Source organism: Gymnogyps californianus, chromosome Z (genome assembly GCF_018139145.2).
Source record: "Gymnogyps californianus isolate 813 chromosome Z, ASM1813914v2, whole genome shotgun sequence".
Taxonomy (NCBI): domain Eukaryota; kingdom Metazoa; phylum Chordata; class Aves; order Accipitriformes; family Cathartidae; genus Gymnogyps; species Gymnogyps californianus.
The window spans coordinates 59,647,842-59,665,262 of record NC_059500.1 but is presented as its reverse complement, the minus strand read 5'-3'; the positions used below and the strand labels follow the sequence as shown (position 1 = coordinate 59,665,262).

The 17,421-nt window shown below is 43.6% G+C and overlaps 1 protein-coding gene across 1 annotated transcript in view; it reads right to left on the bottom strand.

Moving 5' to 3' along the window:
- Nucleotides 1-4,208: 4,208 nt before the first annotated feature.
- Nucleotides 4,209-17,421, bottom strand: part of LOC127027441 (cardiomyopathy-associated protein 5-like) — a 47,531-nt gene continuing 34,318 nt past the window's right edge. The window contains exons 10-14 of the mRNA XM_050913171.1: nucleotides 15,813-15,957; nucleotides 8,146-8,279; nucleotides 7,265-7,364; nucleotides 5,447-5,623; nucleotides 4,209-4,492 (exon numbers count right to left, since the gene is read on the bottom strand). Of these exons, the coding sequence (XP_050769128.1) occupies nucleotides 4,240-4,492; nucleotides 5,447-5,623; nucleotides 7,265-7,364; nucleotides 8,146-8,279; nucleotides 15,813-15,957 (809 nt within the window). The 3' untranslated portion in view covers nucleotides 4,209-4,239. The remainder of the gene's footprint in view (nucleotides 4,493-5,446; nucleotides 5,624-7,264; nucleotides 7,365-8,145; nucleotides 8,280-15,812; nucleotides 15,958-17,421) is intronic.

Genomic DNA, 17,421 nt, shown 5'->3' with positions numbered 1-17,421 from the left:
TTATTTCTCTTTTTTTGTTATATTCCTTTTCATTACAATTATTATTACTATTATAATTTTATTATTCTTAGTACTATATTTTATTTTACTTTAGTTATTAAACTGTTCTTATCTCAACCCACGCGTTTTACTTTTTTTTTCCGATCATCCTCCCCATCCCACTGGGAGGGGGGAAGGGTGAGTGGCTGCGTGGTGCTTAGTTGCTGGCTGGGGTCAAACCACGACATAAATCCATCAGCAAAATGACAGTAATGTAATCATGATTCCACCACAGAATGTGATTTTTCAAATCCATTTTAAACCTTAACATGGCAGAGGTCTTATTAATTATTCTGAAATGAGGATGATTCAAAAAGACCACAATTTCATGTTATTCTTAAATCCATCTTTACACACCTATTCAAAACCCCACAGTGCTAACAGAAATCATATTTCACATATATATCACAGACAATATCACAGTACTGTGGATTTAGCAACAACTTATTGGTACTGTGCCTTACTGGGTCTATGTCTTACAGCAGGCTTAGTGATAACATGTAATTAAGTTCCACAATAGTGTGTGTGTGGGGGGTGTTAATGTACCTATTTCTAAAATAAAGCATCACTAGACCATTTTCAGTATAAACAGTTATATTTCAGTGACATTCCCCTTTTTAAAAGCAAAGTAGTGCCTGCATGCATGTGCACCGCACGCTCTGCAGTTTGCAGATGCATTGCCAAGTTCCTCTGCCTGACGTCGCACGGAAGCATTAAACTCTCTCTGGAGCAGAAAGACCTAAGTGAGGTTTGTGGATCAATACTACTGATACTAGCAATATTCCAGTTCAGCACTATTTTGACAGTAGAAATTAATGTTTCTCTTCTTACAGTCAGGCCTATATTCTCATCTCAGTGCACAAGGGTTTATGAGCCTAATCTAAAACCTGCCGAAGTGAAAAGAAATCGTTCCTTTTAATGCAATGTGTTTCAGATCAGTCCAAATATTTATTAACAATACTTACAGTGTTAGGCATCAGCTTTTGTACTTTCAGGATGAAAACAAACGCCAAGTTACTGGTGAACTCTTTTGCAGTTCTTTGTGTAATTCTTAAAATGTATTTCTATGTAACTCTAAGGATGGAACGATGACCAGACCATGTACATGTACCACTCAACCCTGCCAGCATTTGCACAAAGTCTTAGTTACTATCAGCTAAACTAACTAACATGCTTTGCTGAAAAATAAGTCATACAGTTTTTGAGGTATTTCTAAATGTTAAATTCATCAAGCACAAGAAAAATACAGTGACTGGGAGTTTTTTGTCTCTCTCTTTTAGTATATGGTTACAAACTATGATGGCCAGAAAAAAATGGATGCAACAAGCCTCAAAATCTCAGTTCATCTGAATGCAAAGTCATATGGACTGCACTGTACATTCAAGCGTCTGTGGACAGTTACCTTCTGGAAAGTGAATTCCTGAACTTGGTGCCACTTCATGCCTGTCAGGCAAGTAAAAGATCGCAGCAGATGTACCTCTAGGCTTTCCAAGGGCAGGAGAGTTTGCACCATGTGTTATAAGTCCTAGCAGCTTAATTGTGGCTTTCAGGATCTGCTTTCCTCACTAATATGAATTTTCTCCCTATACTGAATGTTAACTCTTGTATATTGTTTTTTGTTTAGTGTGCACTTTGTTCCATCTCTCTGAACAGGATATTCTCCCTAGGCATTTCTTCATCTGGCATAGCTTAATGCAGACCAGGTTTAGACATTCAAATTAGTACTGGTTAGGCTCTTTGAGTGACATTTTCAATTTAAAATACTTTATCCAGCTGTCACATAAACAGTAAATACACTTTTTGATACTGCCCAATCTAAAAGCTGAACCTTATACAAAAATTACCAAGAAAACAGGGTCAGGCAGTTTTTCAAAATGAACCAAATATTTCTAAGAATGAGGTGCCTCCAATAAAAACATTTTGCCAAGCTCAAATATTGCAGTAGTACCTGAGTAATAATGTGTGGCAATAGATGAGGCTTTCGCTTTTCATGTTAAAATTGCTATTTACTAATACGCAGTTGCCTTCGACAAGGCAATTGCTTCTTGCCTTCATTGAAAAAGCCACCCAAATAATTTCATGCCATTTTGCTCTCCTTCTCACTGGCTATCCCCTTGGCAATACATCACGTTGGTGTCCATGAAGCAATCCCACATTTGGGACAGCAGCGACCAGGGTGAGGAGAACACAGGTAAAATCGCCCAAGTGCTGTGATTTTTCAGGTTTACTTCAAAGCATCACATTAAGCTCTGGAGATAGCCAAACCTGCAGTGAGCTCACTGGCTGTGGGAGCCTCAGGAATGCACCCTGCCAACACCACTGACCTGCCTCTTAGTTTATCACCATCTGCTCTGTGTGAGTTTCCAGCCTGCCTTCTGCCTCCTCCTCCTCAGCCTTCATGATAACGCTACCCTCAATACCCTTTCTGTCTTTCTTTCCCAGTTAAACCTGGACATTTTTCTCACAATCCTCCACACCTCTACAAAACACTCACTTGAGCCAACAGGACACTACCTTGCTTTTTCATTCCCCTCTCTCCCCAGCAGGGACTCAGAACTGGCACTCTTTAATTGAAATGCCAAAAAGAGCTCTGGCTTAAAATAAACGGTCACAGTATCTTGTTTATCTTGCCTCAACCACCCCACTGGAGCTTGCTATGACAGTGTGGAGTGTGGCTCCTCTGGGACACCAAGCATACAGCAGGCTAAAGCAGCAAGCACATGCCTTGGTGGTGTTAAATCATAAATAAAACAGCAGCAGCAGGCACCTCCTCTGAGCATAAAAAGCAGAGCCTCCCTGTAACTCATTTAAGTCCTCTCTTCAGAAGCAAACCCTCTCCGTTAGACTCCTGAAATCTGCTTTACTTCGGGGAGTACAGCTCTTCAGCTGAGCTCAGAAATGAGTCTGGCAGTGTAGTCCCCTGCGGCAGAAATCTCCAGAGCAGGCACAGCATGAAAAGCATTGTCCACCTGCCTTAAGATTAATTTCCCCCCAGCATTCACTGGAGTTCAGCACCACTGGCACTCGTATGTTCAGCCCTTGGGACAGGCAAGAAGACAGCCATACCACCGATGTGTGAAGTGCTTGGAAAAACGGTTTGAAAAAGCCAAGGGGGAAAATCAGCAAGCATCCTATTCCTCTGCTGGCACCAGCCACTTTTAGCCTGCCTGTTTTGATGGCCCTGAAACACTGTGCCTCACTGGTGTGATGCTGGTGCTAGTGTAGAGAACAGGAGGGAGCAGGGCAGATGCAGGAAAATGTCCACAAGCCTGAAATTGGGAGCATCAAATCGGTATGTGCAAAGGTAAGAAGTGATGGAAAAGGGGTGATCCACAAGAAGGTCGCTGGCAATTTGACTCTTCCCTCAGGTCCCAGGTGGCAACCTTCCCTTCACCATTGAAACCACCTAGCCAACAAATTGAGGATGAGAAACATAGGGAAGACTTTTACCACTACTATCAAGTTTCCTCATTCATGTGTTTCATGAGTAGCTATTTACAGGCACAGATATTTACTGACACAGTCAGGTAGCTGTCTGTTAGTCTGCTGTGAGCAGGGTAGATAGGTGGTGCATACTCAAACTTTACATGACTGATATGAAGACTAGTCTGGGACTCACTCATTTTGGAAATGTGCAGATCTCTAAGTTTCCAAGTTTTCTTAATTTGTGTATTTAAAGAAAAGAGTTGGCAAACAATAACACAAGATACGTTAACCTGCAGAATGGCTCAGTTGTTGAAATTTTTGCACATTTTTCAAACATATCATCTTGGATTCAGGCTCCGATTGTCCGGGCAAATGATGAAATGATGGCTTTCATGTATTGCAGTGAGAGATACATTTATTTTATACACAGGCTCATCATCAACTTTAAAAAGACAGCTAGCACTGTCGCTATTTTCACAGGGAAAGTGCATTCCCCCCCCTCTTAAAGTTCATATCTAACAAAACTTTTTTCCCCTCAAAAGTACTTCTATGTATATCATTAGGTGCACACTCTATCTGAAGGAGTCGATTTTCTCTCCAGGCTCAGGGTGATTACATGGCTGAGCACTAACTACAGTTACTGTTGATGTGGGGGAGAGCTGTGTGCGTGGCATTCATCGGTGAAGACTAGACATCCCTCCCTGACATCCCCCTTCCCCTCCCTGTCCCCTGACACTGTAATTGTCAGTTTTCCTGACAGTATGAAGCAGGGGATTAGCTGTGCTTCACGAACTCCGGCAGCTCCATGCCCGTGCACAGAGTAAGCGCTCCAGCCTTCTCCAGGGCAAAGGCTGGGTGAGCAGCATCAGTGAATTTGTGCCTGATGGCAAACAGCATCAGTCCTCTCTCTGCATTGAAGAACAACAGTCTGCCGCCACTGTAATCCAACAGGATGCCAATCCTGGCCGGGTGTTCTGTCACATGGACTTCGCTCATCACACCAGTGTGAAGAAATCTGTAAAGAAAGCTGCGGGAAAATGGAAACCAGAATATAGTGAGCCTCCTCATGGCGATTTACCAGAAACAACCTATGGCTTAATTCCCACCTATTAAGAGGTGGCTGCATACAGCAGCATATCACGTGGCAACAGCATTTTGCTCAGTACATAAGCAAGGCGAATGTGGCATCACTCCAAAGTCCTGCCTGGCATGCTGATGAGCCCTTTCACTTGGCATCTTTGGACTCTCAGGATAAAAGCAGACTTGCTGTAATTATATTTATCTGTATCTTTCTTACTACATGTCTTTGTGGGGATTTAAGCACGAGCTCTGCTTTGACAAAACTCTTTGCATCTCAGATGTTTCATTTAGCTAGTTATGTTCATGCATCTATATGATTTCACACTAAAAAAGGCACACTTGTTTATATCAAGAGCACCTTTACACCATTAACAGGGTTATGCCTCACAAACCTCCAAGCAGCCAGTCACTGGCCTGCTGAAGACTACCCCAGCACCCTGCAGTCCTGCCACAGTGGCAGGTGGGTACCTATCACTGTGAAGGACAAGGTAGGAGAAGGCATTCCCTATGGAGGCTTGACATTTCCTGCAGATGGAAATAGATTCTAAAAAGACTGCATTTATGGAAATAAATACACTTGCTGGGATTTTACGAAGCAGTTCAGGATATGAGCCTGGAATGACAAAGCAGTGGCAAATTAGTTTTTTTAAGTTTTATTCACTGGCTGGGTGAAAGGTGGTAAACTGGTCTGAGATTACTTTTATTTTTTAAGGTGCTTTATAAGATTTTTTTAATTAAGAGGAGGTCTAAAGCTCCTTTGTAGTTGTCCTTTTCTTATTACTCAAATTTGCAGAAAGAAAGCAGATGGATCCGTTCTGTTCTTGTGATTCTTGAAGTTGGCCAGCTTTATTTACATGAAGGACAAGTAACTTCCCAAGCAACTAGACTGACTCAGCTTTACCTGGTTTGTGTAGGACAGCAGCGCATGCACCAGGAGGTATCAGTCAGCCCCAGGACGCTGCTCCGTGATATTGCCTCGTAGCAAATGCCAATCCTGTAACTTCTGCAGGCAGAGACAACGATTTCCCAGTAATGATGTCCCCGAGCAGGCAGCAGTTCACCCAGGACTGAAGGAAACCTGTTTGTGGAAGAGGCATACAGTAAAGTCAGTGTGGTGGTAGATCAACCATATTGTGATATTTCTTACAGTCATGTCAGGCAGCAGCATCGAAAACTACTGATTGCACTCTGTTCTTCTAATTGCAGGGTTTTATCAAAGATTTGAATGTTGTCACTGAGAGTCATTTCATCTTTGCATGGAGATGGACTCACCTTAAGGAGTGAAAACATGCAACTTTACCCCAAATTATATGAAGCTAGCAAAAGGTGGAAAAGGTGACTTCGGAGGCAAAAAATGGACCTCAAATTTAGAAGGTTTGTTCAAACTAGAAAGTATGGCTGTTTGAAGTAGACACAGTGACAAACATCTTGTATGCATTCAGCTGTAACAGTAAAAAAAGTGCTTAAATCAGTAATACCTCATTGCCTTTTAGGAAGCCATATCAGTATGGCACAACTTATACAGGTGGGCCTGTGCTTGTGATGGGACTGATATCAGTATGTCAAAAAAAAAAAAGTTTGCAATGGATGGAGCTAGCCTGGTACAACTGTTCTAAACATATCACAGGAGCACTTCCTAGTTCTCCAAAGCCACAGACGCTTTGGAAAACGTTACAAATAAAGCCCTCAGTAGAGGAACAAAGTGTGGAAGATGGATTACTTCTAGTCATAATATATTAAAAAATAAGCCCACAAATCTGGCCTTCTTGGGGCAGCAACAAATTGCTTTGAGACTGAAGTGCTCTGAAGGATTAAGCAGTGACCATGGACTGAGGCAAACCCAGCAGTCCCAGCAGGTACCACTGCCTTTGACTTTCTGGCGGTTCCTCAGTGTGACACTAAGCTCTTCCCAGCACCTACATCAGTGCTCCTCCTGGCTTTATTGAGATATTGCAGTGCTTGAAAGGGGGGTAGATCACACAAAGTCCAGGGGCTGCATGACTGAGACGATTCAGCAGTTCTACAAAATTAGTTAGGACCATGTGAAAGCTACCTACAGGCAAAAATAAGAGTGAGGAACTCTCCTGGTTTTGGCTGGGGCAGAGTTAAGTCTCTTCTTAGTAGCTGGTACAGTGCTGTGTTTTGGATTTAGTATGAGAATGATGTTGATAACACTCTGATGTTTTAGTTGTTGCTAAGTAGCGCTTATCTTAAGCTGAGGACTTTTCAGTTTCCCATGCTCTGCCAGCAAGCAGGTGTGCAAGAAGCTGGGAGGGAGCATAGCCGGGGCAGCTGACCTGAACTAGCCAAAGCGGTATTCCATACCATAGAACGTCATGCCCAGTATATAAACTGGGGGGGAGTTGGCCGGGAGGCGCGGATCGTGGCTCTGGCCTCGGTCAGTGGGTGGTGAGCAATTGCATTGTGCACCACTGGTTTCCCCTCCCCCCCTCCTTTTTTTGTTATATTCCTTTTCATTGCTATTATTATTATTATATTTCATTATTACTATTGTTAGTATTATATTTTACTTTAGTTATTAAACTGTTCTTATCTCAACCCACAAGTTTTACTTTTTTTCCTTTCCTCCTCCTCACCCCACTGGGAGGGGGGAGGGGGAAGCAGCTGCATGGTGCTGAGTTGCTGGCTGGGGTTAAACCACAACAGGAACCCATCCTGAACCCCGCAGGGTGGTGGTGCTTGTCATGCTGCTACTCACCCAGTGAATTTGGTTTTCTCAGGAAGGCGGATCACCATTGCATTGGAGGAGATTTGCAAAGCGGGATGGGCTGTGTCGCTGAGCAGGCGAAATCGAGTTCCTGGTACAATTCATGACAAAGAAACACCAGTTCTGAGAGGCTGGCAATGTTAACATGAGATGAATCATAAAATGTTAAGCAACAATTACTGCCCTCTTCGCTGGGCAGAGTTGTGTCTGATGGCCGGTAGGAGTGACAGAAAATTGGGTGTGAATGCAAGGAGTCTTCCAAGCTGTGCCCAACCGGGATGGCAGTAACATTCAGAAATGTAGCTAGGTGATAAAGAAGTCTTCAGTATTTAAGAAGGTTGAATAATTTTCAATCAATTGCTTTTTCAAAATAGCAAATTTGAATTTTGAGGCTGGTTTGGAAGAACCATTCATGATTTAACACTACTTATCTGGAAACATTAAAGTTTAAGTCATCCATTACATCTTAAAACTGCTCTGCATACTTCCTCATCCCTGAAACCCGAAGTCCATAAAGTATTAATTGTGAGGGTTTTTTTTAAGGTCATGGCATCTTTTACCAGAATGCGCTCTGCCAAACTCAAGCAAACCGAGATCTCTGAGAATATTTAATAATTTCATATCTCTGACAGAATTCAACGTTTTTGCTTCTGAGGTCACATCAGTTTTACATTTACATAAATATACAAACTTCAAGTGAAGTAGTCCCTGATTGTGCTAATTTTAAGCAGATAAAATACAGTCCCTTGTATCTCAATAACTTGCTCACTCCCGTATCAGAAAGTTCAGGTATGATTTCCGGAGGAAAATGCCATCTTTGGCTGCTTTGCCCCTCCATCCCATTGTTTTGACATCAGAAAATGGTGATCTACCTTTAGTTGAGATGAGAGCTGCTTCACTTTGTTCACTTGTCCCAAATGGGTTGACAGCCCTCAAGTAGAAGAAATAGTTCACATTGGGCTCCAGGGATACTTTCAGTTCAGGTCTCTTTATACCAGCAAAAGATCTGCAAATTTTGAAGATTTCGATACATGAAAAAGTATGCAGATATCCAAACCAGGCAAGACTAATTTATGCAAACAGCTAAGCCACCAAACAGTATTGTTGACTACTGAAACAACAGGCACCACAGAGAAACTCCAAACCGGAAAGGTGAACACTGTTTTCACAAACAACTGGGTTATAAGGAGCTTCGGCATTTTACTTGAGAGATCCTCCTTACTTTGTCTGACAAATTTTCAGGCCTTTGTTCCTGTACCACCTTCTCACTCAGTGCAGTCATTTGGTGTAATGCTCACTTTATGTTCATTTTGCAGTGTAAGTCATCGCACAAAATGCAAGCAGCACAGAATGAAATTCTCATTTGCCTCCTGTGAAAAGTCTGCTTTACAAAATGAACAAGCTTTTGAAGAAAAAAAACCCTTTTAATTAATTCAGTTGCATGACAGTGAATACACTTGTGTTTGTACTGTCTGGCCACATGCTCCAGATCCAAAAGAATGGATACCCTTATCTGAGACCACACAGAAACCATGCACTTCTTATGATGAACTCCTTGCTCACAAATTGTTCATCAACAAAGTCTTGGCTCTGTCTCCCCCACAGTGCTGTGCACTCTAACAGGCTGGTTTTGCAAGAGGCAGCAGCAGGGGAACTGCCTTTGCACAGTGCCCTGCTTTGACTAAGTCTCCCCTTTGTGGTGCCTCAAAAGCTCCAGCCCTCACATCCTCAACTGCTGATGTCTTGACACACTGCTGGAAAGCGAGAGTCAGCACCCACTCAATCTGCTTCGCAGGTGCTTTGAAGTGCCAGTGAAAGTACTTTGGATGGCTAGAAAGATGTCAATTTTATTTTCTATATTGTCAGGAGTATGAAAGATGGGCTTAACAAGTTCTCATACACTGGATCCTGATTTTCCTCATTTTTGCCTTGTATGATAATGGCAAAGCCAGACTGTATATACCCACTGCATTGTACACCTGCAGGTAAAGGCTGTTTATCTGTATAAAGTAGATAATTTCCTCCCAGAAATGCTTATAGGAATCTTCAAGGCAAGTATTTAAATTCACGAACAGGAGACGTGCGTTTGGAGAGCGTGCAAGGCACTTTCCCTTCCACCTCAGGTTTGAGAGTGGAGCCCAGGATGGTCTCCCTCCTGCAGGTACTGTCTCTGTGGGAAGCTAGATTAAACAAATTACCTTTTCCAGCACCAATTACTGTGACCCCAGAGGAGGTAAGGCAGGCAAATCAGCAATCAGATCAGATCGTTGCTATTCATTTGTAGTGACTGTTTTTCTGCATATGTCCCACCAGAGAGCAGTACAATCTGAGGAATAACCAGTGCTCATCCATCAGGATTTTTCACATGCCTGCCTCTGCTGCATTTATCATATAAAGGTGACATCCCACAGCCCTACACACACCAAATTCCTGCTAACACTACATAGAGCTCTGTGTCTAGGCCGATGGCATCCTGGGGAAAGACTGGTGCATCATCCTTATTAGTCTGTAACAGGTATTTTGTACTGACAGCTGTCATTAAAAGTGATTGAAAGCATTGAGAAAAAGCATTGGGTGCTCCTGTGTTCTGTTTTTTCAATTTGAAAGCATTTCAGAGAGTTTGGGGCTCTTGCATGATCAGTGCGGGGCCATGCTGCCTTTGGGGAACATGTTACATTAACGCTGGAACTGAAGCAGTAAACAGAAGTGGGTTGCCCAAACATGGTAGCAATTGCATGGTTTGCTTCACCCCCGTGACTAACCAAAGCCCTGACCACGACAGCACTTCAGCAAGGCACTGAGAGTTTGGCAGGCTGGTCGGTTCTTACTGAAAGGTTCAGGGAAGAGGTGCAACGTGATGAGTTGCCTGACGAGAACCTGAGATCTTTAGACTTGAAAGAGGAAAAAGGCTTGTCTGAGCATAGGGGACAAGAGAAAAAGGAAAGATGAGTTGAAGAAAAATACAAGATGGGAACTGAGCAAGGAGGCAAATACAAAAGAAGTGAGAGAAAGGAAAACTGGGATGGAAGCAGAGGCATGGGAAAAGAAGTGGGCACCTAAGCTTTGAAGAAATTTGTCCATGCTTTCCAGACAAGTCTCACCCAATCTGTTCCTTAAAAGCACCATCCTGACCTCTTTGACGTGAATCTGAAGCACAGACCACCAGAAAGAAGTCTTGATCAAATAGTCACAAGTGAGATGAAGGCAGGATATGCTAAGCTATTTGTCGGAAGCTGTTTGTGGCAACATGTAGATCAACATGTCTTAAGCACAGTGATGCCCTTGATACGACTCCCTCTTCTGTCTTCTGGAAAATGCCACGTAAGTCAGCATCTTTCCAAAGAAATTAGGAGATCTTCTTTTTCACTATGTGCTATTTAACTGATCATTAGTTAATAAAACACAAAATCGTTTCTAAATCCAAGTAGACAGGCACATTCTGGTCTAATGAGTACGAATAGACCTGGGGTATTCATATTCTGAAGTCTGGATCCCAGAGCCTGGGTATTCAGAGAAGATTTTCGGTCTAGCCAATTGCAAAATAAGGTTAGCCATCGAAGTTCAGACTTGGGTCTCTTTCAAATCCGAAATTCTCCAAATCAGGATTTGGTTGCATGTTTAAATCTGACAGCAATAGCATGCCTCTTTTCAGTTGTAATAGTGAGACAGAGAAGTCTGGACTTTAAGCAGATCTGGTCAGTAAAACAGTGATCAGATTTTAGAATAGCATTCTCTGCTTGGTAATATATTTTAGCCAGCTTTAAGCTGCCTAAGAATAAGAGCCCATCAATTTTAGCTATGATTAAGGCTTAAAAAACAGTCCTCCTGCTGCCAACCAATAAAACAGAATATGCCAACAAGAAGGTATTTCATTTGCAACACTCTGAGCCAGGTCCAAGCTCACAAGAGGCTGCACACAAAGAAATAGGTCTTGCTATCCCCTCTCCTTCTGTCTAGAGGATAGAGTGGAAGGGGTAAAGTAAATACTGAGGCCTCCCCAGCAATCACTGTAGTTTGTCATGCTTCAGGTTGACCCTGCAATTAGTGATAAAAAAGACAAGGATGAGGAGAAGGTATGATTAATGCTTAGCTTACAGCATACAGGTCATGTGTAGGAGAAGGGAAGGGAAAACGCATCCTGACTGTGTTGGGGGAAGCCTGCTTCACTTCCGAGTTCTTGTAACAAGCATTGCAGCTAGATCTTCCTCAAGCTCACTTTTAAGTGTTGAACTGTGTAATTTTGGTCATGAAAGAAAGAGAAATCCACCTACAACATTTCTAATGTCAGCTATTTTCTACTTTAAATACACCTGCCCACTTCATAGATGATTGGAAATGTAATAATGTTATTATCAAAGCATGAGGCATCCTGGCCTTTAGCCTAAATGTTATCATATTTGCACTGTCCCCACGATGTCTTGGTATCATGATACAAAATTCAGTGCATAGCAATTCAAGAAACATTTGAAGTTAAATATTTTAAGTATCTCCTCTTAACCTCTCTCTTCATAAGAGGAATCTTTAAGTCTCAAAATTCAGTCTCCAAATTTCAGGTACGTGCTATTCAAAGCAGAACAGAAAGGAGTTACATGTTTCTTCACCTTTAAATTGCCAAGGAATATTATAGTAGCAGTTGTCTGTTAAATTTGTGATTTCCCTGGTTTTAGGGAAATCTGACACTGTGTTTTGATGCATGTTTCTCTAATCAGCATCCTCATTTATTTCAAGGAAACAACGTCTAGAGGATATTTTTTAATATTGCATAAACCCAGCAAATTATATGCCTCACAGTGATTCAGAACGCCCTCTGTGCTGTAATTGTCATGTCCACCCCCAAGATCCCACTGAAACAGCACCTCCAGACCTGTGCTGGTACCACCAATGTGGAATTAGAGCTGAAAGTATGCAAGCTTCTCAAGATACATGTAGAAGCATACAGAAGGGTTGCATCATGAGCGGAAAAAAGCTCTTGAAGCTAAAAATAAAGAACAAATAGCTCTGAGTTTGCTCCCAGCTGTGCTGCATGCTTCCTTTCCTCTCCTCTGTCCCAGCTCTGGCTATTCTGGGGTTAGATCACCAAAGCACCACCTGCAATGGTCTTCACTGCTATCCGAGACGGCAAGCCCAGCGCCGCCAGAAGGGAGGAAGATTCCCTATTTTCCACACCTTGTTTCCTGAGCTGGCAGGACAGTCACGTGGGCAACGCAACAGGAGGGAGGCTTGCTCTCCTTTTTCCAGCATTAGACCTGCTCTATAAGTAGACAGAAAATTTTGGTTGCTAGCAGTGCCGGTCTCGCATTGGCGGAGAGGATGACACTCAGTCACTTCCACTTTTACGAACTCACCACATATTGTACTAATTTCTGCCTCCCTGAGTCTTACAGATTTCTCATGGTGTGATACATGGTTTCCATCTGAACAGCCCACACACTTAATTCCTGGACTACATTTCTCACAGTTTTCCATCTTCCACCCACAGCTCCATTGACTTCTCAACACAAAGAGGCTGAACGGTGAGAAAATAGCAGAGCTCTGGAAATGGAAAGAAACATTTCAAAGCCTCATAAAGATTCCGGAAAAAGAATCAACCCAGGAAGGACCTTTAAAACCACAGCAGCAGGCCAGGGACTCATTGTTGCAGAAGATTTAAGATGGTTTTATATGAAAACACGTCCCTCAGGTGGCAAGCTGGCAAGCAGACAGAACCCAGAGAGGAAAACACAGAGGTTTTTTTTGTTTTTTTTTTTTTACAGTATTTAGAAGGAAACTTTTACTGAGGATTTATTTCCAGATGTGCTTCAAATTCTCTCCCTGCGGAGCTGGGACTGCTCCAGGACTGCTCCAAGGACCTCCTTGGAGATATTCAAAAGCCACCTGGGCAACTGGCTCTAGGTGGCCCTGCTTGAGCAGGGGTATTGGAACAGATGGCCTCCAAAGGTCCATTCCAACCTCAACCATCCTGTGATCGTGACATGCTGAAGGCTACACGGGGCCGGCCCCGACTAGGGGCTCCACACTCGCTTCCGGCTATTTGATGGGGGCATTTCTCCCTGCCGGCTCCCTTGGCAGTGTTCCTTGCCTTGGGTGAGCTCCCAGAATGACATCTGTGAAAGCAGCCTTGTGGGATGGGACCATGCCCCTTTCTCCAGGACTTCCCTTGGATGTCCTTCCCCGACCTCTGCTTTCACGCTGTGCCCCCAGCAGCAGCTGTATGAACTTTCCAGGGTTGCTGAGAAATGTGTTTGAACTCCCATCCAGGGACTGGGAAATCGCTCAGCTACAGGGCCGCCGCAAGCATGATAGGCACAGGCTGGCTGTCAAAGGGCCCCACATTTGGCTGGTCCCCAAGTTGAGTGTTGCTCAGGAAACCTGTGAAAGACAAACTCCAAGCTTTCAAGGAAAGCAACCAGAAGAAACTACAGCATTTCCAGGCCCAAATGCTAGGTGTGCATAAAGACAAAGTTTTATTCCACCTGATGTAGGCACTTGACACAGGAACTCTACAGGTATTATTTCCAGAAGGCAGCTTCTCACTATGTCAGCTACATAAGGAATTGATTTCTAGGCCTAACTTGCACCTTGGGGGCCTTGGACAAGAGCAATACAGGCAGTATGCTCCATCTACCAGTGGGCTCTTTTTTCCTTGGCTTTATGCAAAAAATTAAATAGAAATCTTAAAAAAAAATTCTCCATCACTGAAACATCTTGTGCCCTTACAGAAGCTTTCCAGGTTAATCTCACGGGGTTGCTTCTGGAAGACGAAAGAGAGGCATTGCTTTGAGGGAAAATAAGTGGTAAAAGATGGTCTTTGACACTGTAAAAAGAGGTCAGAGCCCTTCTATAAATACAGAAATTTAAACTAGAGCAATTCTGAGAAAATTCATGATTTTGTCCTGTGGGCATCTTTCACACTTGTCACAGTAAAAGGCCAGCTTCTGCCCACATGGAGGCCAAAAAGCCAAATGTGACGCAGTATAATTATAAACGTGTTAGATTTCGCATGAGGTCACTTGAGAAAGGGAATGGGTCAGTTCTGGCAGCTTTTTGCCATAGTTATCACCACACAAGCAAACTGCTTGGTGTTAGCGACACCTCGCTCACGGATTACAGAAACCGGCACACTTTCTGGTTCATTTTTGAGAAAAAGAGGCAAATCCAGCTAACAGCAAAGAAACTCGAGGGCAAACACACAGCACAGGTTTTGGGAGCAGCTACATTATCCCTGACCAACAGTGACTTTGGCAGGTTGACAGAGACCTGATGGCCTCATGAAATATGTATGAAACAAAGCAGATCATGGCTGCCCTCTGAAAGACGGGAGGGCTGGGCAAGACCTTTTCTTGATTACATTAATGCAGCACGCTGGTACTGCGTGAAAAAAAGGTCTCCCAACCCTGCAGAAGTTTTTTATTTCAATTTTTAGCCTACTTTTGTAAGGAGTAAGGCGTGCACAATTTCACTGTTTTTCTTGTCTGCTAGAAACCTGTGAACCCTTTAGTCCACTTAACTAATTTTGACTGCAGGGGGTGGAGCTCTTCCCTCTCTGCCACATCTCCATGAAGTCCATGTGAACTAGACCCCGGGTGCAGACCCTAATCAGGCTCCCCAGGAGGTGAAGACAACAAACTCAGCTGGGCTGCGACTCTTCCACAGGGTCCCGTATGGCAAGTCACCCCCCCACCTCCCAAAGCTTCTCAGACCTTTGCAACTGTATTTTGCTAGAATATTGTTGTCATTGTTTTTAAAAAACAAACAATCAAAAAAACCCTAGCCCTAAGGACATACAGAGCACCACATAATTTTCTCTGCATTTCAACATAGTGCATGGTTTCACAGCTCAGTGGTGCCTGCGTCCCTCCTCGCCCACTCCTCTACACAGCACAGACTTAGCGTAGGGGAAACCAGAGAGGGTCTGGCATAAGCAGACACCATCCCCAATGTCAAAGCTGCTCTTTGGGCTGCTCTTTGACCCCTGTGGCATGCCTGCACAGCCGGGCAGTGCTGAGCTCAGCTGTGCTTTGGGAAGCATCTGCCCACACACCCAGACAGCGCAGATGGGTCACCAGTATTACTGGGACACCCGTATCACCCTTGCTATGCTCCAAGCCAGCTCCTGTCTTGTTCACCACAAAGCAGACAGCAAACTGGGCCAGGATCCTCCATCCCAATCCTTTCCATGGAGCTCAGCTGCCCTCCCCTGCCCTGCCCGGGGCCATGGCTGCTGCGGGGCAGCGATTGCTTCCCCAGCCAGCACAGCCCTGCAACTTCTGGTTGACTGCAGACAGTGCAGACTCCAGGGGTTTGGCCCCAAATGAAAGGGATTGCCTGGTTAAGCAGAATGAAAAGGAAGTATTTTTATGTCTCAGCCTAATCTCACAGATTAGAGTCCATCCTGTAAGTTCCTCAGCACGCAGAAGCAGATTTCTTCCTTGTGTGGTTGAAGGCAGAATAATCTCTTGCGTAATGACCTGCGGTCTGGGGGACACTCATTAGCGGCTGCCTAATCCGATCGAGCGGCGCTTGTGACTGTGGCACTGACCTGAGACCCTCTCCTTCCGGCGAGTGCTGTCGGCAGTACTCCAGGGTGAAGGACTCCGCCGACGCCGAGCCGGCACACCAGCGGACAGTGGCCATGTCCCAACACACCGTGCAGTCCTCGGCCTTGATGGTGGGTGTGGCGGGCGCTGGGGACACAGGGACACGTTAGCAGTACTGCGAGGAGGGTGCCAGCGGCTCGAGGGGGATGCTCGCGAGGGAAAGGAAGAGTCATTTCCCCAAAAACCCACAGGAGAGTTGGTTTTGCCCATCCAGCAGTGTTCTTTTGCTTGTTTGTGTTTCAATGGCAGAGGGCTACATTATGGGGAAAAAACCCCACACTGGGAAAGTCACTGTGAATATTCATGCATTTCTGCACATCCTTAGAACGCCCATGCAGATTTTTATGCCCTTCCTCCAGCACATTTTCCTCATTTCTGCCAATCTTCGAGGAGCAGAGCACCAAGGCAGTACTGCCTACAGCTCTCCCTGCATCACCTCAATCCTGCCCTCAGCAGTCCCTGCATGAACTGCATCAGAAACAAATGTGCCACTGCAGAACTGACAGGGAGATGCTGACTTTCTGTTTAAGTATGTCCTGTTTATTTTTGCAATGCTAAAATTTGGTCCTGTAATTTCTCTTTTTTAGAGCCTCAGTTTAAGAACTACAGGCCCAACTGCAAGACATAAAACAGAATGTAAAATAGTGCACTGAACCCAAGTAATCAAAAGCTATTGTGTGAAATTGCACATCCGACATCGTAGGCTGAAAATGGATTAGTTGTATTCACCTGCTCTTTGCCTTTCCAGGGAATAGCAACATAAACGAACTGTACAACCTTTTGTTGAAACTCGTATAAACAGTCTTAATACCAATCCTTAAAAGAAAGGTTATTAATTAAAAAAGGTCATATAAAGTTATTTTTCTTTTAAAGGGATCGGGTTCCATAGGAGGCCTAAGATGAAATTAGACAATTTTATGACAAGATAATCTTATAAAACTGCAACAAGCACTCCACATGCATTCCACTTTGTAAGAAAAAACAGTTTGTTATTAGTAGAAAAGGAAAGAAAAACACCCACAAGTACATATCAATTTCCTCCTTTAGTGAAAATCATGAGGTTAGCAGTTCAGGTTAAGATGCACTTGATGTTTTACTACAGGAACAGCTAATCTAGGTATGCAGTAGAACAATGAATCTGTGGGATAGATCCTCATCTGGTAATATATCTGTGTACCTCCTTAGCAATAATCCCTTAATTCTCTTCTGACATATTTGATTATTGTGTGTTTTTAAATGCACCTGTTCCTAAAGAATGGAAAATTAATAGCTAAATCCCCTAATACCTGCATTCAGCAACTGACACACATACCCACATTTATGTATGTGCAAACAGTATGTCACAAGACATCAAGCTTTTTTTTTTTATTTGAAACTATCTGTCTAAAGAGTAGATGGAGTGAGCGTACCAGAAAAAGTTGTTATTGTGCTTTGGAGATTTTTTTAACAAATTAACTGCAGTTAGAATCTGATCTCCTCGTAATATTCCAGCACTCATTTAAGTGATCTTGTAAGAGGCAAAGAGCCAAAAAGGGTAAGCTCTTACTCTCT